The 13,738-nt window shown below is 41.2% G+C and overlaps 1 protein-coding gene and 1 pseudogene across 1 annotated transcript; one reads left to right on the top strand and one right to left on the bottom strand.

Annotated features, from left to right (window-relative positions):
* Positions 1–85: 85 nt before the first annotated feature.
* Positions 86–13,318, top strand: LOC111147607 (PERP, TP53 apoptosis effector). The gene is made up of 3 exons (XM_022503762.1): positions 86–463; positions 10,145–10,285; positions 11,829–13,318. The coding sequence occupies exons 1-3, from the start codon at positions 250–252 to the stop codon at positions 12,053–12,055; spliced, it is 582 nt and encodes a 193-aa protein (XP_022359470.1). The 5' UTR covers positions 86–249; the 3' UTR covers positions 12,056–13,318.
* LOC111147711 lies at positions 5,782–7,271 on the bottom strand (annotated as a pseudogene).
* Positions 13,319–13,738: the final 420 nt, after the last annotated feature.

Genomic DNA, 13,738 nt, shown 5'->3' with positions numbered 1-13,738 from the left:
CCCCACGTCCCGTGTAACCCGAGCCCGGCCCCGCCTCTCCCCGCGCACACCCCAGCTGGCCGGGCAGGTCGGGGCGGCGCGCCGTGAGTCACCGGAATCTAGGTGGGGCCCAGGCGCCCCGAGCCGCGTCCTCCCGGGAGCCGCCTCCCTGCGGCCTCTTCCCTTTTGTCGCGCTGCCCGCACTTGCGGGCCAGTCTCCGCGGCGTCCGAGCCCCGCGCGCTCCTCTCCTCCGCGCCGCCACCGTCGAGATGCTGCGCTGCGGCCTGGCCTGCGAGCGCTGCAGGTGGATCCTGCCCCTGCTGCTGCTCAGCGCCATCGCCTTCGACATCATCGCGCTGGCCGGCCGCGGCTGGCTGCAGTCGAGCGACCACGTCCAGACGTCCTCGCTGTGGTGGCGATGCTTTCATGAGGGCGGCGGTAGCGGGTCCTACGATGATGGCTGCCAGAGCCTCATGGAGTACGGTGAGTGCCGCCGCCTCCGGGAAGCCCTTCGGGCTGCGGCTGGGCCTTTGCCGCCTTCGGAAACCGCCCCAAGTTAAAGGACTGAACTGGGGCAGCGGTAGTGAGTGATTGCAGTGGGGTGGGGAGGAGTGTGTTTAGAGCTTAGGTTCAGGCATCCGACCTGAACAGAAGAAAGCAGTAGCAGCTTTGAGTGGCCAAAACCAGACCCAACACTGAAGCGAAAACGGCCCTAGTTTAAACTATGTTTCGTGTAGGCTTTGTCGGTTATGTGCAAGAGGAGATTTTCAGCCATCGAAAAGGTTTAGGTGAGGAAATACAATGAACAAACTATATTTTCTTGAAGACCTACTGAAATCTCTTACCATTACACCTCCTCCTCTGATTCCTCATAAGATTAAAATAAAATATTAAAATATGTGCCTTCCCCAAGGTCGGTGTATCGTTTAACCGGAACTAAGTGAAAGCAACAAAAAGGCCCTTTCCGTCCAAGTGTTAGCAGTCATGATTTCAAGAGGGACCGCAGTATTTTTAAGCAGCAGGCTGGTTCTTGTTAGCTTTAGGGGGTGTCTTTTTGACTTAAGTCCGCCATTGTTGTTTAGAAAAACTTACTTATTTTAATCTGATTTGAAATCGACGCAGCAAACACATCTTCTACACCAGCAAAAGGAAGCAAAAGGAAGTTGACAAATTTAATATAGTGCAGATCGAGTATTTTATTTTTCCAGCATGGGGGCAGCCTGGGTGTTCTTCGTAATAGGCAGGACTGGAGAGGAGCACAGCCCTGTCTGCTGCCACTCCCTTCTTAGGATAGTGGGGAAGAACAGCCAGGATCTATTGTGATTAGCAGTGTTTGCCTGGGGTGCGGACGAGAAGGGTTTAAGTATGAGCATAATCCAAACTTAAAGCTAAATGCTACTGAATGGGGCCTTAGCAACTGAATTTAATAGTTTTAAACTCAGAAAGAAGGCTACCCTGCCATTTCTCGTTCCCTGCCTAGGACCATTAATTTGATTCTTTACTCTGAAGTGGCCCACGGCTTCCAAGCACAGTGTTTATTTGTGGTTCTGGGGGCCCCTATCCAGAGCTTGGTGCTGTATCTTATCTACTGTGGACTGTTTGGAAATTCCCACTATGAGCTTTCCCGCAAAGGGAGGCATGGTCCTCATTAGCAGCTAATAAAATGTAAAGACTGCATGGAATTTCTCCTTTTCTTAAAGTCTGTGTTTTTTCTCTCTTAAAACAAATAGAGCGCCTGCCAGTGTTTCTATTATCTCAGATCTTTTAGGTTTTAAAAGGGAATTAATATCTTTGAAGTAATGTGTTTTATCGTTTAATCTTTTAGTTAAAACGCATTGGAGCTCAGTCTCTTGTAGGGGAACTTAACAGGACTGCTTAAACAGGTGTGTTTTTAAACAGACTTGATAATCATACTTCAGAACAAAGACTAGTATAGACCCAAAGAGCACTCTGCAATCCCCCCCAGCATGTGAAGTCAGCTTAGTGCACCACAGGAAGAGAGGAGCTGGTAGAACCACCAGCAGCAGCGCTATTGCTGGGACATGATCTGGCCTGCAAGGCTCTGGCTGTGACTCCAGCCCTCTTGGGAAACTCACTACAATGCAGTTCTTATTTTTCTTGACTTGCAAGATGAGCTCACCTTCGTAGGGTGTGGTGTCTTGAGCCTCAGAATGATATAGTGCTTTGTATATGGAAGGGAATAAACAGGTTTTGTTGGTTTAATTTTTTAATTAGAAATCTAAAGCATTAACTCTTTTAATTGTAAAGGCAACACTGATCCAGTGTATAAAATACGTTTCAAATTGATGTAGAAATTGGTCTTCGGTAAAGTTCAATTTTCCAAGTTAAAAAAATCTATTGCTACCTTTATGATGCAGCAAGACTGATACTCGTTAAGTGAGTGGTGGCTTTAACATCCCAATTAAGTTACTCCTATGACCTTTGCAAAGATAAGAATGTGTCAATAACATGTTAGATGAAGCTTTTGTGCAGGACCTAGAATCAAATCATGAATCCAGGATCCACTGTCATTATTTGTTCGTGGGAAGAAGGATATAGATGTGAACTCCCCAAAGAGAGGTCCATCTCAAGTTCCTGTGGTCAGAGATGAGTTGAGTGTTTATTATACTTAAACTTCATTTTCTGCCATTGACTATTGGCTAGTTTTGCTTCACAATCGAAATTGTGGATTCCTACACTGTAGGGCGATTTTCTAGGCATCTCTAACTTTGGAGATTTTCAGATAACCAGTAAGGCTTTTTGGAAAACAATATGTTTACAGGAGATTTCTCTAAAACGTAGTAAGCAGTTTATACACACTCCCACATATGTATAAACACAACAAGGAATAAGGTGAATGGCTCTAATTAAAATGATATCTTAGGGGTGCCTGGGTGGCTCAGTTGTTAAGCATCTGCCTTCAGCTCAGGTCCTGATCGTAGGGTCCTGGGATCGAGCCCTACATCAGGCTCTCTGCTCAGCGGGGAGCCTGCTTCTCCCTCTCCCAGTCCCCCTGCTTGTGTTCACTCTCTCACTGTGTCTCTCTCTATCAAATAAATAAATAAAATCTTAAACATAAAATCAAATATCTTAATATAGATGATTGAATGTGTGTATCGACTCTTAAAAAACTTCTTGATATGTACTAGAGTGTAAATGTTGTGATTTACATGGAGTAAATACTATTAAGAAAGTATATCTTTTTATTACAAAGTGCTTGACCATCTCTTTCTATTAATTAATATTCATAACATTAGTATGTTCATTTTGATATTAAAAGCACAGATTATTCCTGGCAAGTATTGGCAATAACACTAATAATAGAGACGTTTTTGTAAAGGGAAATAGTTTCTTAAAACTATGTAAAATGCAGAACATGATACTACCCATTAGAACTATGTAAAATGCAGAATATTATATTCCCCACAGTTATCAATGGTTTTTTAAAAGAATTTCAGGTTGCTACATCACCTCATTTTCCCTCATAAATGAACTAAATTATCCCCTGAATATTTGCTTTTACCTGATATTAACAACTACAGAAATACCCAGTTTCACAAATACCCATTTAATTTTTAAACAAAATCATGAGCATGTAGAGCATGGAGAGAATCTCACTTTTATATTTGTCCAAACAGGAAGAGAACATTGCAATGATTGGTCTGATTTCACCCATACATAAAATGCAAACTTGGATTTGCATGCATGTTCATGCATCCTGTTTTTGTTCTGCTAGCACCCTTTCTTCTCCAGTTTTAAGAAAAAAATACATCAGGAGGTTATTTTAAATATCAGTGATACAGATTTCAAATCCCAAGCAGGCACCTACTTGTCAGGGTGGAGACTAAGGGTGATGTGTCTATGCGCCAGGAATGGCAGTGAGGACCCAGGGCAGCTCAGTTAGAGTGCCTACCTCACACGTACAGAGCCTCCTTTTTACCAGACACCTTTGAATACCGCACAGTGCATTGAATGGGCTGTTTTCTGCTTTTTGTTAGCTTGTTTGTTTTTTGGTTTGTTTTGCTTTTACATGAAATCAGTCTTAGGTAAGTCCAGGAATCAGAGTATTATAGGACCTATTTTTAGATCATTTAGCCCTATGGTTCTTAAATGTATAGGAGATGAGAAAGATAAGCACAAAGGGAATAGGTTTATATCGCGCTAAATTCAACTTAAAGGACTTCATGTTGAGATTAGGCTCGTGAGACCCTTTGACGGGGAGGCAGGGTAAGGTATAGAAATGTTATGGTTTTATGAAATTAGGCATTCGTGGGATAGATTATTCAGTGAGTGGATGTTCATGGTTTTTACACAGCAAAATAAAAAATTGGCCACTCAATTGATTTTCATAATTAAAAAAATATAAATTTATATTGATTTATAAGATCCAGATGTGTGGGAACCAACGACTGGCCCACTGGCTGCATTTAGCAGGAACTGCCCGGGAGCCTCACTCCCTTTTAAGTGGCCTAACTTGTTTTCTCCCTGCTAGCGGACACAGACTCCCAGGCTGTAATAGAAGGACATAAGAGCACACCTGTTCAAGCTTTCACCAAAGTCTGTGCTCATCAACACCACCCACGACAAGCTAAGCCTCTTCCCTTTGTTCCACAACTTAATTCAGTTCTCTGGACGCTGTTCTCTGTCTAAAAGTACTTGTCTTGTACTGATGGAGCTCAAGTATGCTTCCACGTAAATGCTACTTCCCAGCCTTTTTCATCTGACCCACTTTCAAGTCTGTGAGGATTGCTTCCCGATTCCCTGCTAGTTATCTTGTCTATGTTCATGGTACACAAATCCCCATGTTCACATCTTGCTGGGTAGGATGGTTTCCCCACTGAGATGTCAAAAGAAGACCATAAAGAGAGAACGTATCACGGATCTATAAAAACCCAGTGGTAAGTAGTTATCATCAGGCTCAGTTTCTGGAGAAAATGTGGAGCATGTAAAGAATCTCACACCAGCTGGATGCCATCCCAGGGGACCTTGACCTTGCTTCACTGCAAAATCGCTTCTTCGATGTACAGTTTTTTGGAGGCCTGTGACGAGTTGTTCTGTTGATTTTTGCAAATCAACATGTCCAGATGAGGGGCATCAGCGTCACCTGGAAGGTTGTTACTTCACAAGATAGCCACGTGATTTGTAAACACTTTCCAGTTTCAGAGGCCCCGGCCTGTGTTCCTGCCCATTACCTCCTCATTGGACACGCCCCAGTCTTTTTGAATATATACTCCACCCATGGGTTATCTTTTAACATTTTAATTTTTTCACCCATGATTTTATCCTGTTTTCAGTTCTGTGACCCAAAGAGTCTGACATAAAGAACCCTATGCAACCAGTATGAGATCTGACCCATTCTCAGATTTACTAGGTAGGGCCTTTGTACTATTAATAGCTGAATCTGTTGTTCTGGAAAGGAACCCTACTCAAATTGGGCGGCAGGTTGGTATCTGCAGGACACTGAGTAAGGGGCTAGGCCAGACTGTTCTGGTCAGGGTATGGTGGCCATGTATAAAACTAAAAAAAAAAAGAATGCAGCAAATCCATTATAAGAAAAACTAACTTTGGAGGAACGGTTAGTGACAGTCTGCCAAATGTTGCTCACAATACTAAAAATATTAATAGTGCTCTCATTTTACAGTTGTTTTTTTTTTTTGTTGTTGTTGTTGTTGGTCCCCCACCCCGCCACAAGATTCAGTTTGGTTAATGGTTTCTAGCTTGGCATTCAAGGTATTTATTTATTTCTACTGTCTACCTATTTATTTATTTGGCTCCTTTCTTTCTTTTTTTTTTTTTTATACAAGAGAACAAATCTACACCTTTATTTACTTTTCATTAAATTTAAATCCTTGAGGGGTACAGCATCACACAGATTCTGTGGCCAATGGCTTTAGCAGGAAAGTTGCTTCGGAATTTGGCACGAACCATGCCGCTGTTTCCATGAGCACGAGTTACTTTTCCCCAGGTTACTCTGGTTTTGTTTGGTTTGCCACCAGGAGTCACTGTGTTGTTCTTTGCTTTGTACACGTAAGCACATCTCTTGCCTAGATAGAATTCCATTTCATCTCGAGCATATACACCTTCGATTTTAAGAAGAGCTGTGTGCTCCCTCTGGTTGTGGAAACCCCACTTATAGCCAGCAAAAATGGCCTTGGACCACAGCCTTCCAGACGTTATTCGGCGTTTTAGAGGAGTCCTGTTCCCAGCAGGCCTCGATAAGGCCCAAGATGGCGGAAAAAGCTTGGCTCCTTTCTTATCAATTGACCTCACTGGTCTTTTCCTAGCTGTATTTGACTTGTAACATCGTGTTTTCACATGTCATCACTGGAAAAAAGATACAGCATTTTTCTCATACAAAAATCTTAAAAGCATTTCCTAGGAAAAAAATCAGAATTTCTTCAGTGACTGATTTAAGGTTTAACCTTTGCAAGTGATGGCAAAATTAGGTAAGCTGTTCTTCATCCAAATGGATCTTTAAAGAATCTTATTTACAAGTGGATTTATAAGGCCGCTGGTTTCTTTGATAATAGGAACTTCTCCAAATGGCACTTAGAAAAAAATATTAGGATATAACAGATCATATTTAACACCAAATTCATCTTCCCTTAAGGGGACAGAACAAACAGAAACTGTTCCTGCACAGAAACACAGAATCTGGTTACCTCGAGTCCTACCTGATTTGTGGTTTCTGTTCAGAGAGTGCTAATTGAGAACAAGAATCTTCCCCGCCCTCTATCACAAACCACAATTAGGAAAGGCAATACAATTTGCATATAAAATAATAATGGTGGACAGACTTGTCTTCACAATGAAAAAGCACATTCTGCCTTTGAAGAGCCAAAGACCATCTGTCTGTTCAGTCATGGACAGGTTTTTAAAAAAATCGATGTTTTTCTATTGGGGTTGGTAGATAACAGTATAATTTAGATCATGGTATAATATAAAAATATAAATAGTTCCCCAAAGGGTTGGGTAAATTTGCAGGTAGTAAGCTCATTCTGGGTAATTAGGTGAGACCAAAGGTACTTGGGGGTACAGACTCATCTCAGCCTTTCAAAATGTATGTCATGGAGATTTGCTATGTCTACATGGCTGTATGTCATGGCAGAATATTGGGCTGGGCTGACCCTGCTCAGACCCGGGAGGGTCCATCTCATCATTTTACAGCAACATAGTCATTGATATGAGAAGGCAGTTTGTCTTACTCCGTATTCATCAGCCAGATCTTCAAAACCATGCCAAGATCTGGGTCTTCAGTGATAGTTAAGTGATTCATTCTGGGTGTTCCCATGTTGTAGGAGCAGGTTACATGCCTTCTACTTCCAGAGAAGCCTTTCTTAAGACAAGAAGGCACTTAATTTGCCATTTTGATTTTCTTTAGACTCAGCATGTTAAGTAAACAAGCCACGATGGAATTATTTCACACAGCATAGGCGGGGTGCTTAACATGGGCTGTGTTTCTGTTTGTGCTCACCTGTTGGCTTCAGGTTAGGTGAACTGGCTTGCTGGTTTCTTAAGTTCTTTCAAGTACTTCAAACTACTGTAAATTACACCTCAGCTATCATGTTAGAGGGAGTAATAGTAATAGCAATAGTCTGTATTCATCTTCCCCAAATAAATAGGATTAATTATTGATGTCGCTCTTCGAAGCTACATCATGCACGACTTGTTTAGCTATACGTACAAAACCTTAATCTGTGACTGTCAAATTTTGGTTATCAAAATATGCTCCTTGTTAAGAAGTTTTATTGTTGTTATTGAAAATTCACATTCTGCTATGCAGTTTTTCCCAACGTTTGCATTCCTCTGCATGCTTACGTAGATGTCACCTTTTGTTACGGTTTGTAAACTGTGAACTCAAAAGGAAAAATCAGTATCTACTTCTTTGAATTTAATAGTTGGATTTAATTGAATGTAATGATTGGTGGTAGCCATAAAAAAAAATCTATAGAATGTGGCTATAATTGACCGTGGGTCACATCCTGAAAATTATATGCTCTTGTTTTTCCAGGGCTGCATCTGGTCCTATAAGGAAATTAATCATCTCTCTCAGTTCTTCTCACACTTTAGCATGGATGTAAGAAACGTCAGTAAGGTGCAGATGCCTGGGTACTACCTCTTGAGTTCTGATTCAGTGGGTTAGGAGTAAAACCTGGGTGGATGTGCACATGACTCTCTTTCTCGAGTACAATACAGAGGAGTAGGTCAAGAGCGCATGTTTGTCCATCAGTGAATGAATGATTGGATAAATAAAATGTGGGAGATCTGTACAACAGAATATTTTTTGGCCACAAAGAGGGATGGAGTACTGGTACCTGCAAATATGGATGAGCCTTGAGGCCACTATGCTAGGTGAAAGGAGACAGTCACAAAAGGCCATGCAGTATGGATCCCATTTATAGGAAATGTCCAGAATAGGCAAACTGATAGAGACAGAAACTAGATTAATTGTTGCTGGAAGCTGGAGTAAGGGGAGAATTGTGAATGACCTCTAATGGATATGGGGCTTCTTTTGGGGGTGATGAAAATTTTGGAATTATAAGCAGTGATGGTTGCACCACCCTGTGAATATAATAGAGACCCCTGAATTGTATACTTTGAAAGAGTGAATTTTATGGGATATAAATTACATATCTGAAGAGTCATGCTTTGGATTTATCCAGGTTGGAAATCAAACTCTGCCTGAACCACTCACAGTGGCAATTGCTATGTGGCAATGGGCAGGTCATTTGAACTTTCAAAGTCTTAGTATATCCTCATTTCTAAAGAAATGATGATAAACTTTTTAAAAAAAATTTTTAAGTAATCTCTACGCCCAACGTGGGGCTTGAACTTACAACCCTGAGATCAAAAGTCCCATGTTCCACCAACTGAGCCAGCCAGGTGCCCCAGTAAAGAAATGATGGTAGTATGAACTTTTAAAGTGTATTGTGGGGGTGTCTGGGTGACTCAGTTGGTTAAGTGTCTGACCCTTGATTTAGGCTCAGGTCATGATCTCAGGGTCGTGAGAGAGAGCCCCACATCAGGCTCTGCAGTCAGCGTGGAACCTGCTTAAGATTTTCTTTCCCCTTCATCTGCGCCTCCTCCTCCTCCCTCTCTTAGGAAAAAAAAAAGACATTAAAAGTTATTGTGAAGATTTAGTGAACTAATGCATGTCCAGTTCTTAGCACAGTGCCTGGCCAGGGCAATTACATCATCAATGTCAGTTAAGCCCTCTAGAAAGCAGGTTGTGTGGGAAGAGATTTTTGAAATCAGTGCAGGTTGCACAACGGGAATTACTGACTGGAATTGTTAGGCTGGGTATCATGGCTCTCCTATTTCCATGGGCTGACGGTAGAACGATACAGGACTGGAGGTGCCCACGCAGATTTTCAAAACCAGAACTCAATTTTCACTTCATCCTGATTGTTTTTAAGAGTCCTATCCATCATTAAGAACTCTTGCGCTATAAATTCTGAATACTTCAGAAGTTAAAATTTAGACAAACAATGGGATATGTTTATACCTAAACTTGTTATAAAAATCGAAGCTTCTTTATAATTAAATCACTTTAGTGCACCTCTCTGCCTAATCATAAGTACGCTTTTCAATGGTTATTTTGGCACAGGACCAAACGTTAACACAAAACAAAGATCTTTTTAAAGGTATTTGAACCATTTCCTAAAGAGATTATAACTTAATTTTCCAATACCAAAAGTGTTGTTTATTATATGTTATGTTAGAACTTGCATGAACCTTTTATTTTATTTTATTTTATTTATTTTTAAATATTTTATTTATTTATTTGAGAGAGTGCAAGAGAGTGAGAGTGAGAGAGCGCATGAGCGTAGGGAGGGGAAGAAGGAGAGAGCCTTTTAAATATACCTGTTTATATGGCCTCTTTATTACGTGAGAAAGAGTTGAATGAATTCTAACTTTCATTTCAGAGCTAGAAACATTTACCCCAAGTCTGAGGGGAGAAGGTATTACCACAAGCAATATATTAGTGCCTTCTGTATGAATTGCCTGTTCTTCCCTTGAGATATGGAGATGCTTAATTCCCGTCAAAAACACTTTCTACCAAATATAAGTAGTAGAAAATTAAAAAAAAACCTTCTATTGATACTTTGATAGGTGATTTTTAAATGTGGCCTGTGTGTCTTATTCATTTCCTTTCTCTTACAGCATGGGGAAGGGCAGCGGCCGCCATGCTCTTCTGTGGCTTTATCATCCTGGTGATCTGTTTCATCCTGTCCTTCTTTGCCCTCTGCGGACCCCAGATGCTCGTCTTTCTCAGAGTGATTGGAGGCCTCCTGGCCCTGGCTGGTAAGACAGGTTCTTCATTCTTACCTTCAGTAGGCATCACTGTAGTACTGTCCAACCCACAATCCTTGACAATTACACTTTCAGGTCTGTTGTCAGATGTGTCACCATGTGTAGAAGTAATGGAGACATGGGCTTTTAGGTCTCGGTCCCTTTCCTTCTGTGTCTCAGGCAGTACCCCATGTTTCCAGTCCATGCTACGTGACCCCACGTCCATGTCCAGTGACACCCCTGCCTTGAGGGACCAGAGCTGACAACACAGGGCTGACTCACTGCACTTTTTCCACTGTGGCCCCAGGGCTGTCCTCCTGTGAGCCCCATGCTGAGCCCATTTTGCTTATAGAAGGAATGTTACAATCTTATGATGTGGCGGGTCATAGGAAGTTTTTCTGCAGTGGGACAGGAGACCCTAGGAGGGGCCAGGTCCGGAACTTGTATCATAGAGCTGATTCTGCAGCATGGGAGACTTCGTGATGCAGGTGGGTGTGGTCAGAGTGAACATTTATTAATGGAATACCAGAACTAGGGCTCTCGGAGCACAGCCGGTTGGCACCGCTGGGTGTAGACTTAGTGTCTTAATGTTACAGAGCGAAAATGTGTTCCTACCCTCTGACGTGGCAACAGACATGGGAAATATGATGTGAATAGAATACAGAGCACAACATAGCATGTGTGTGCTCATTATAGCTCCATGGAGTTATGCATGTTCATGAAAAAAGAAAACAAAAGTCAATTTAATCAAGTTCTTATTTTTAAAGTTGCTTAAAATGTTAATATGATTAATAGTAACTGTAATAGGGTGACTCTAATGCCAAAGAGGGTAGAAGTCTTCTTGACCTGTGTTTTCTTTCTTAGATCCTCCTTACACTCCCCCAAGAGAAACACTCCTGTGTTTCTCTTCCCCCAGCCTGGAATGCTGTTCCCTCTGACTTCCATCTCTCGCTTTCTATTTACTCCTCAGATTCTCGCCTCCTCCACAGGCTTTCCTGGTGTTTCTCTGTTGATCATTCACATCATTGGCTTGTAGATTCATTTAGTTACTCATTTATTAAATGAATATTCCAATCGTGTGTTGTTAAATATCAATATTGTCAAATATATGTGCGTGTGTGCACACATGTGTGTAGGTGTATATATATTATTTTTGCTAGCCCTGAAAATATTTACTGTGTTTGGCACAGGAAATACCAAGATGAAAACCTACCACCCTGCTTTCAACGGTACACCATAGTTTTGCACTTTTTACTTTAGTAAACACAATGCTTACACAGGTACTAAAGAGGGGTTCTCTAATTGCCATTCGTCTGTGTTTCATATAATCAGCATTCTGCTCAGTGCCAGGTCTCTCTGACATACAAGAATCAATAACGTGTTTTGGCTCATGCTGAATAGATCCCCTCCACCCCAAGTCCCTTTCATTGACAGGAAGTGGATTTAACACTAATTTAAAGACAAAAACCAGTTGTGGAAGAGGGAGTTGACCTGTTGTTCCCATGCATTCATTTGTGCATTTGTATTCACTTTGGGATGTTTTTCTTCCCTTTAGCTGTATTCCAGATCATCTCCCTGGTAATTTACCCTGTGAAGTACACCCAGACCTTCAACCTTCATGCCAACCCTGGGGTCACTTACATCTATAACTGGGCCTATGGTTTTGGGTGGGCAGCCACGATTATCCTGATCGGCTGTGCCTTCTTCTTCTGTTGCCTTCCCAACTACGAAGATGACCTTTTGGGTAATGCCAAGCCCAGGTACTTCTACACATCTGCCTAAGGTGGGGAGTGAGCAGAAGATCACCGCTGCCAAGATGGATCCCAGAGCAAGACACTGCCTTCGCCAGCATCCTTTGAACCCATTTTGTGGGCAGTGTTCATCTCATTAAACTAGTCAATGCTAAAATAATTTGGGAGAAAATATTTCTTAAATGGTGTTACAGTTTCATATTCATCTTTTATATATGTTTTGTAAACAAAGCTTACTTCTTTAAACTAATGACCTATAATATGCCAATATCCTCTTATATCTATAAATACCATTTATATGACATTTGTAAAAGAATATGAATATGAAATGTAACCACTGTATAAGGCAAAAATGAGAAGGCTTCAAAGATTGGACTGACCTGATCGAGTTTCTGCTTTTCCCAGGTGGAATGGACTGTGTCCATTAAGAGCCAACGAGAAGAGAGAGAGATTAGTAAAAATTGTCAGTGACCAAATATCCTAAAAGAAATGCAAAAAATAAATATTTTCCAAGCCTTCACTTATTTAAAGAAGTGGAAAAGCTTCCTCAATGCATATTGTTTGTGAGAATTTCTAACGAATATCCTAATCTTTTTTGTGAAGCTTTCTGTTACCATGATATGGCAACTAGGAAAGTATTCTTTCATACCCAAAGCCTGCAGCATGATTAAGGCTTCCTTATGTAGTGAAAGGTTAAGATGAATTTTTTTCTTTTAAAGTGGTTTATAGGGTTGGGGTGTGGGAAAATGCTGTATTAATAAATCTGTACTCTTTTGTGTCTATATGTTCAGGAACACAGTAGATGGATTCAAAGATGGGCTGGGTCTAATTCATCATGACTGATAGGCATGAACCGGTGGTTTAGTAAAGCTTTCAGAGCTCCATTCCTCTCACAAAGTGTCATTAAAATAGCCGAAGGAGAGGAAGTAGCTTGAATTGTTCATCTCAGGTTTGGCTGGGCTCTAATCATATAGACACAGCTTCTGGTAGATTGCAGTTGTAAACACCACCTTCAATGTAGACAAACCTGGTCTTCCTTGGAAAAAGAGATACAAAATACCTGATGTAAGACATACAGAATTCAGGGATGTGAGATTTCTCTGAATGGCAAATAGAGGATATATCACATTGACTATGTTTTGGTTTTGGTTTTTTTTTTTTACCATTTGTATTTACATAGTGAAAACCAATTCATTTTATATATCAAATTATTATTTTGTAAGTTGCAGGATAAGCAATTGCAGTTTTCATTATGAATTTTTCCCAATAAACCAGGTGTTTAATCTTGTTCCTAGTTTGTTGTTTTTGGTCTTGCTTTTTTCCCTTTTTCAACTCTGGGGAAAGGAATTTTTAAAAGATGCTTTGGATGGGCCAAGAACATTGGATAAAATGAAAAGTAGCTTTTTCTTAGCTTGAAGGATCTTGCTTATTTTAGGTTTCCCATAACAAGTTTGGAGGGACTTTCATGGATTCAGGGAGTCTGCTCCCTGGACTTCTTCCTCAATGACCAATACCCAACACACAGATCCTATACAGCCTCTATCCAGTGTTATCACCAGAGGGAAATTGCCTAAGAGACTTCTCAGGGAATGTTTGTGTGGTTTAGCAAAGGTTCATTCTTCTCTCATCTTCCTGCTTGAAATGGGATCTTCTTCCACTCAGGGAGTGAGACAGCAAGCAGTTCCTTCTATTCCCCTTGTCCACTTTCCCGTCT

Source organism: Enhydra lutris, unplaced genomic scaffold (genome assembly GCF_002288905.1).
Source record: "Enhydra lutris kenyoni isolate GAN:26980312 unplaced genomic scaffold, ASM228890v2 scaffoldscaffold17, whole genome shotgun sequence".
Classification (NCBI taxonomy): Eukaryota; Metazoa; Chordata; class Mammalia; order Carnivora; family Mustelidae; genus Enhydra; species Enhydra lutris.
Note: the sequence above shows the minus strand (reverse complement) of the source record. Positions and strands in the feature narration are given on the sequence as shown.

Bases quoted from the DNA above. Each gene is read 5' to 3' on its own strand.
- LOC111147607 (XM_022503762.1), top strand. From the start codon at position 250: ATGCTGCGCTGCGGCCTGGCCTGCGAGCGCTGCAGGTGGATCCTGCCC. The intron at 464-10,144 runs GTGAGTGCCGCC...TTTCTCTTACAG, and splicing joins CCAGAGCCTCATGGAGTACG to CATGGGGAAGGGCAGCGGCC. The intron at 10,286-11,828 runs GTAAGACAGGTT...TCTTCCCTTTAG, and splicing joins AGGCCTCCTGGCCCTGGCTG to CTGTATTCCAGATCATCTCC.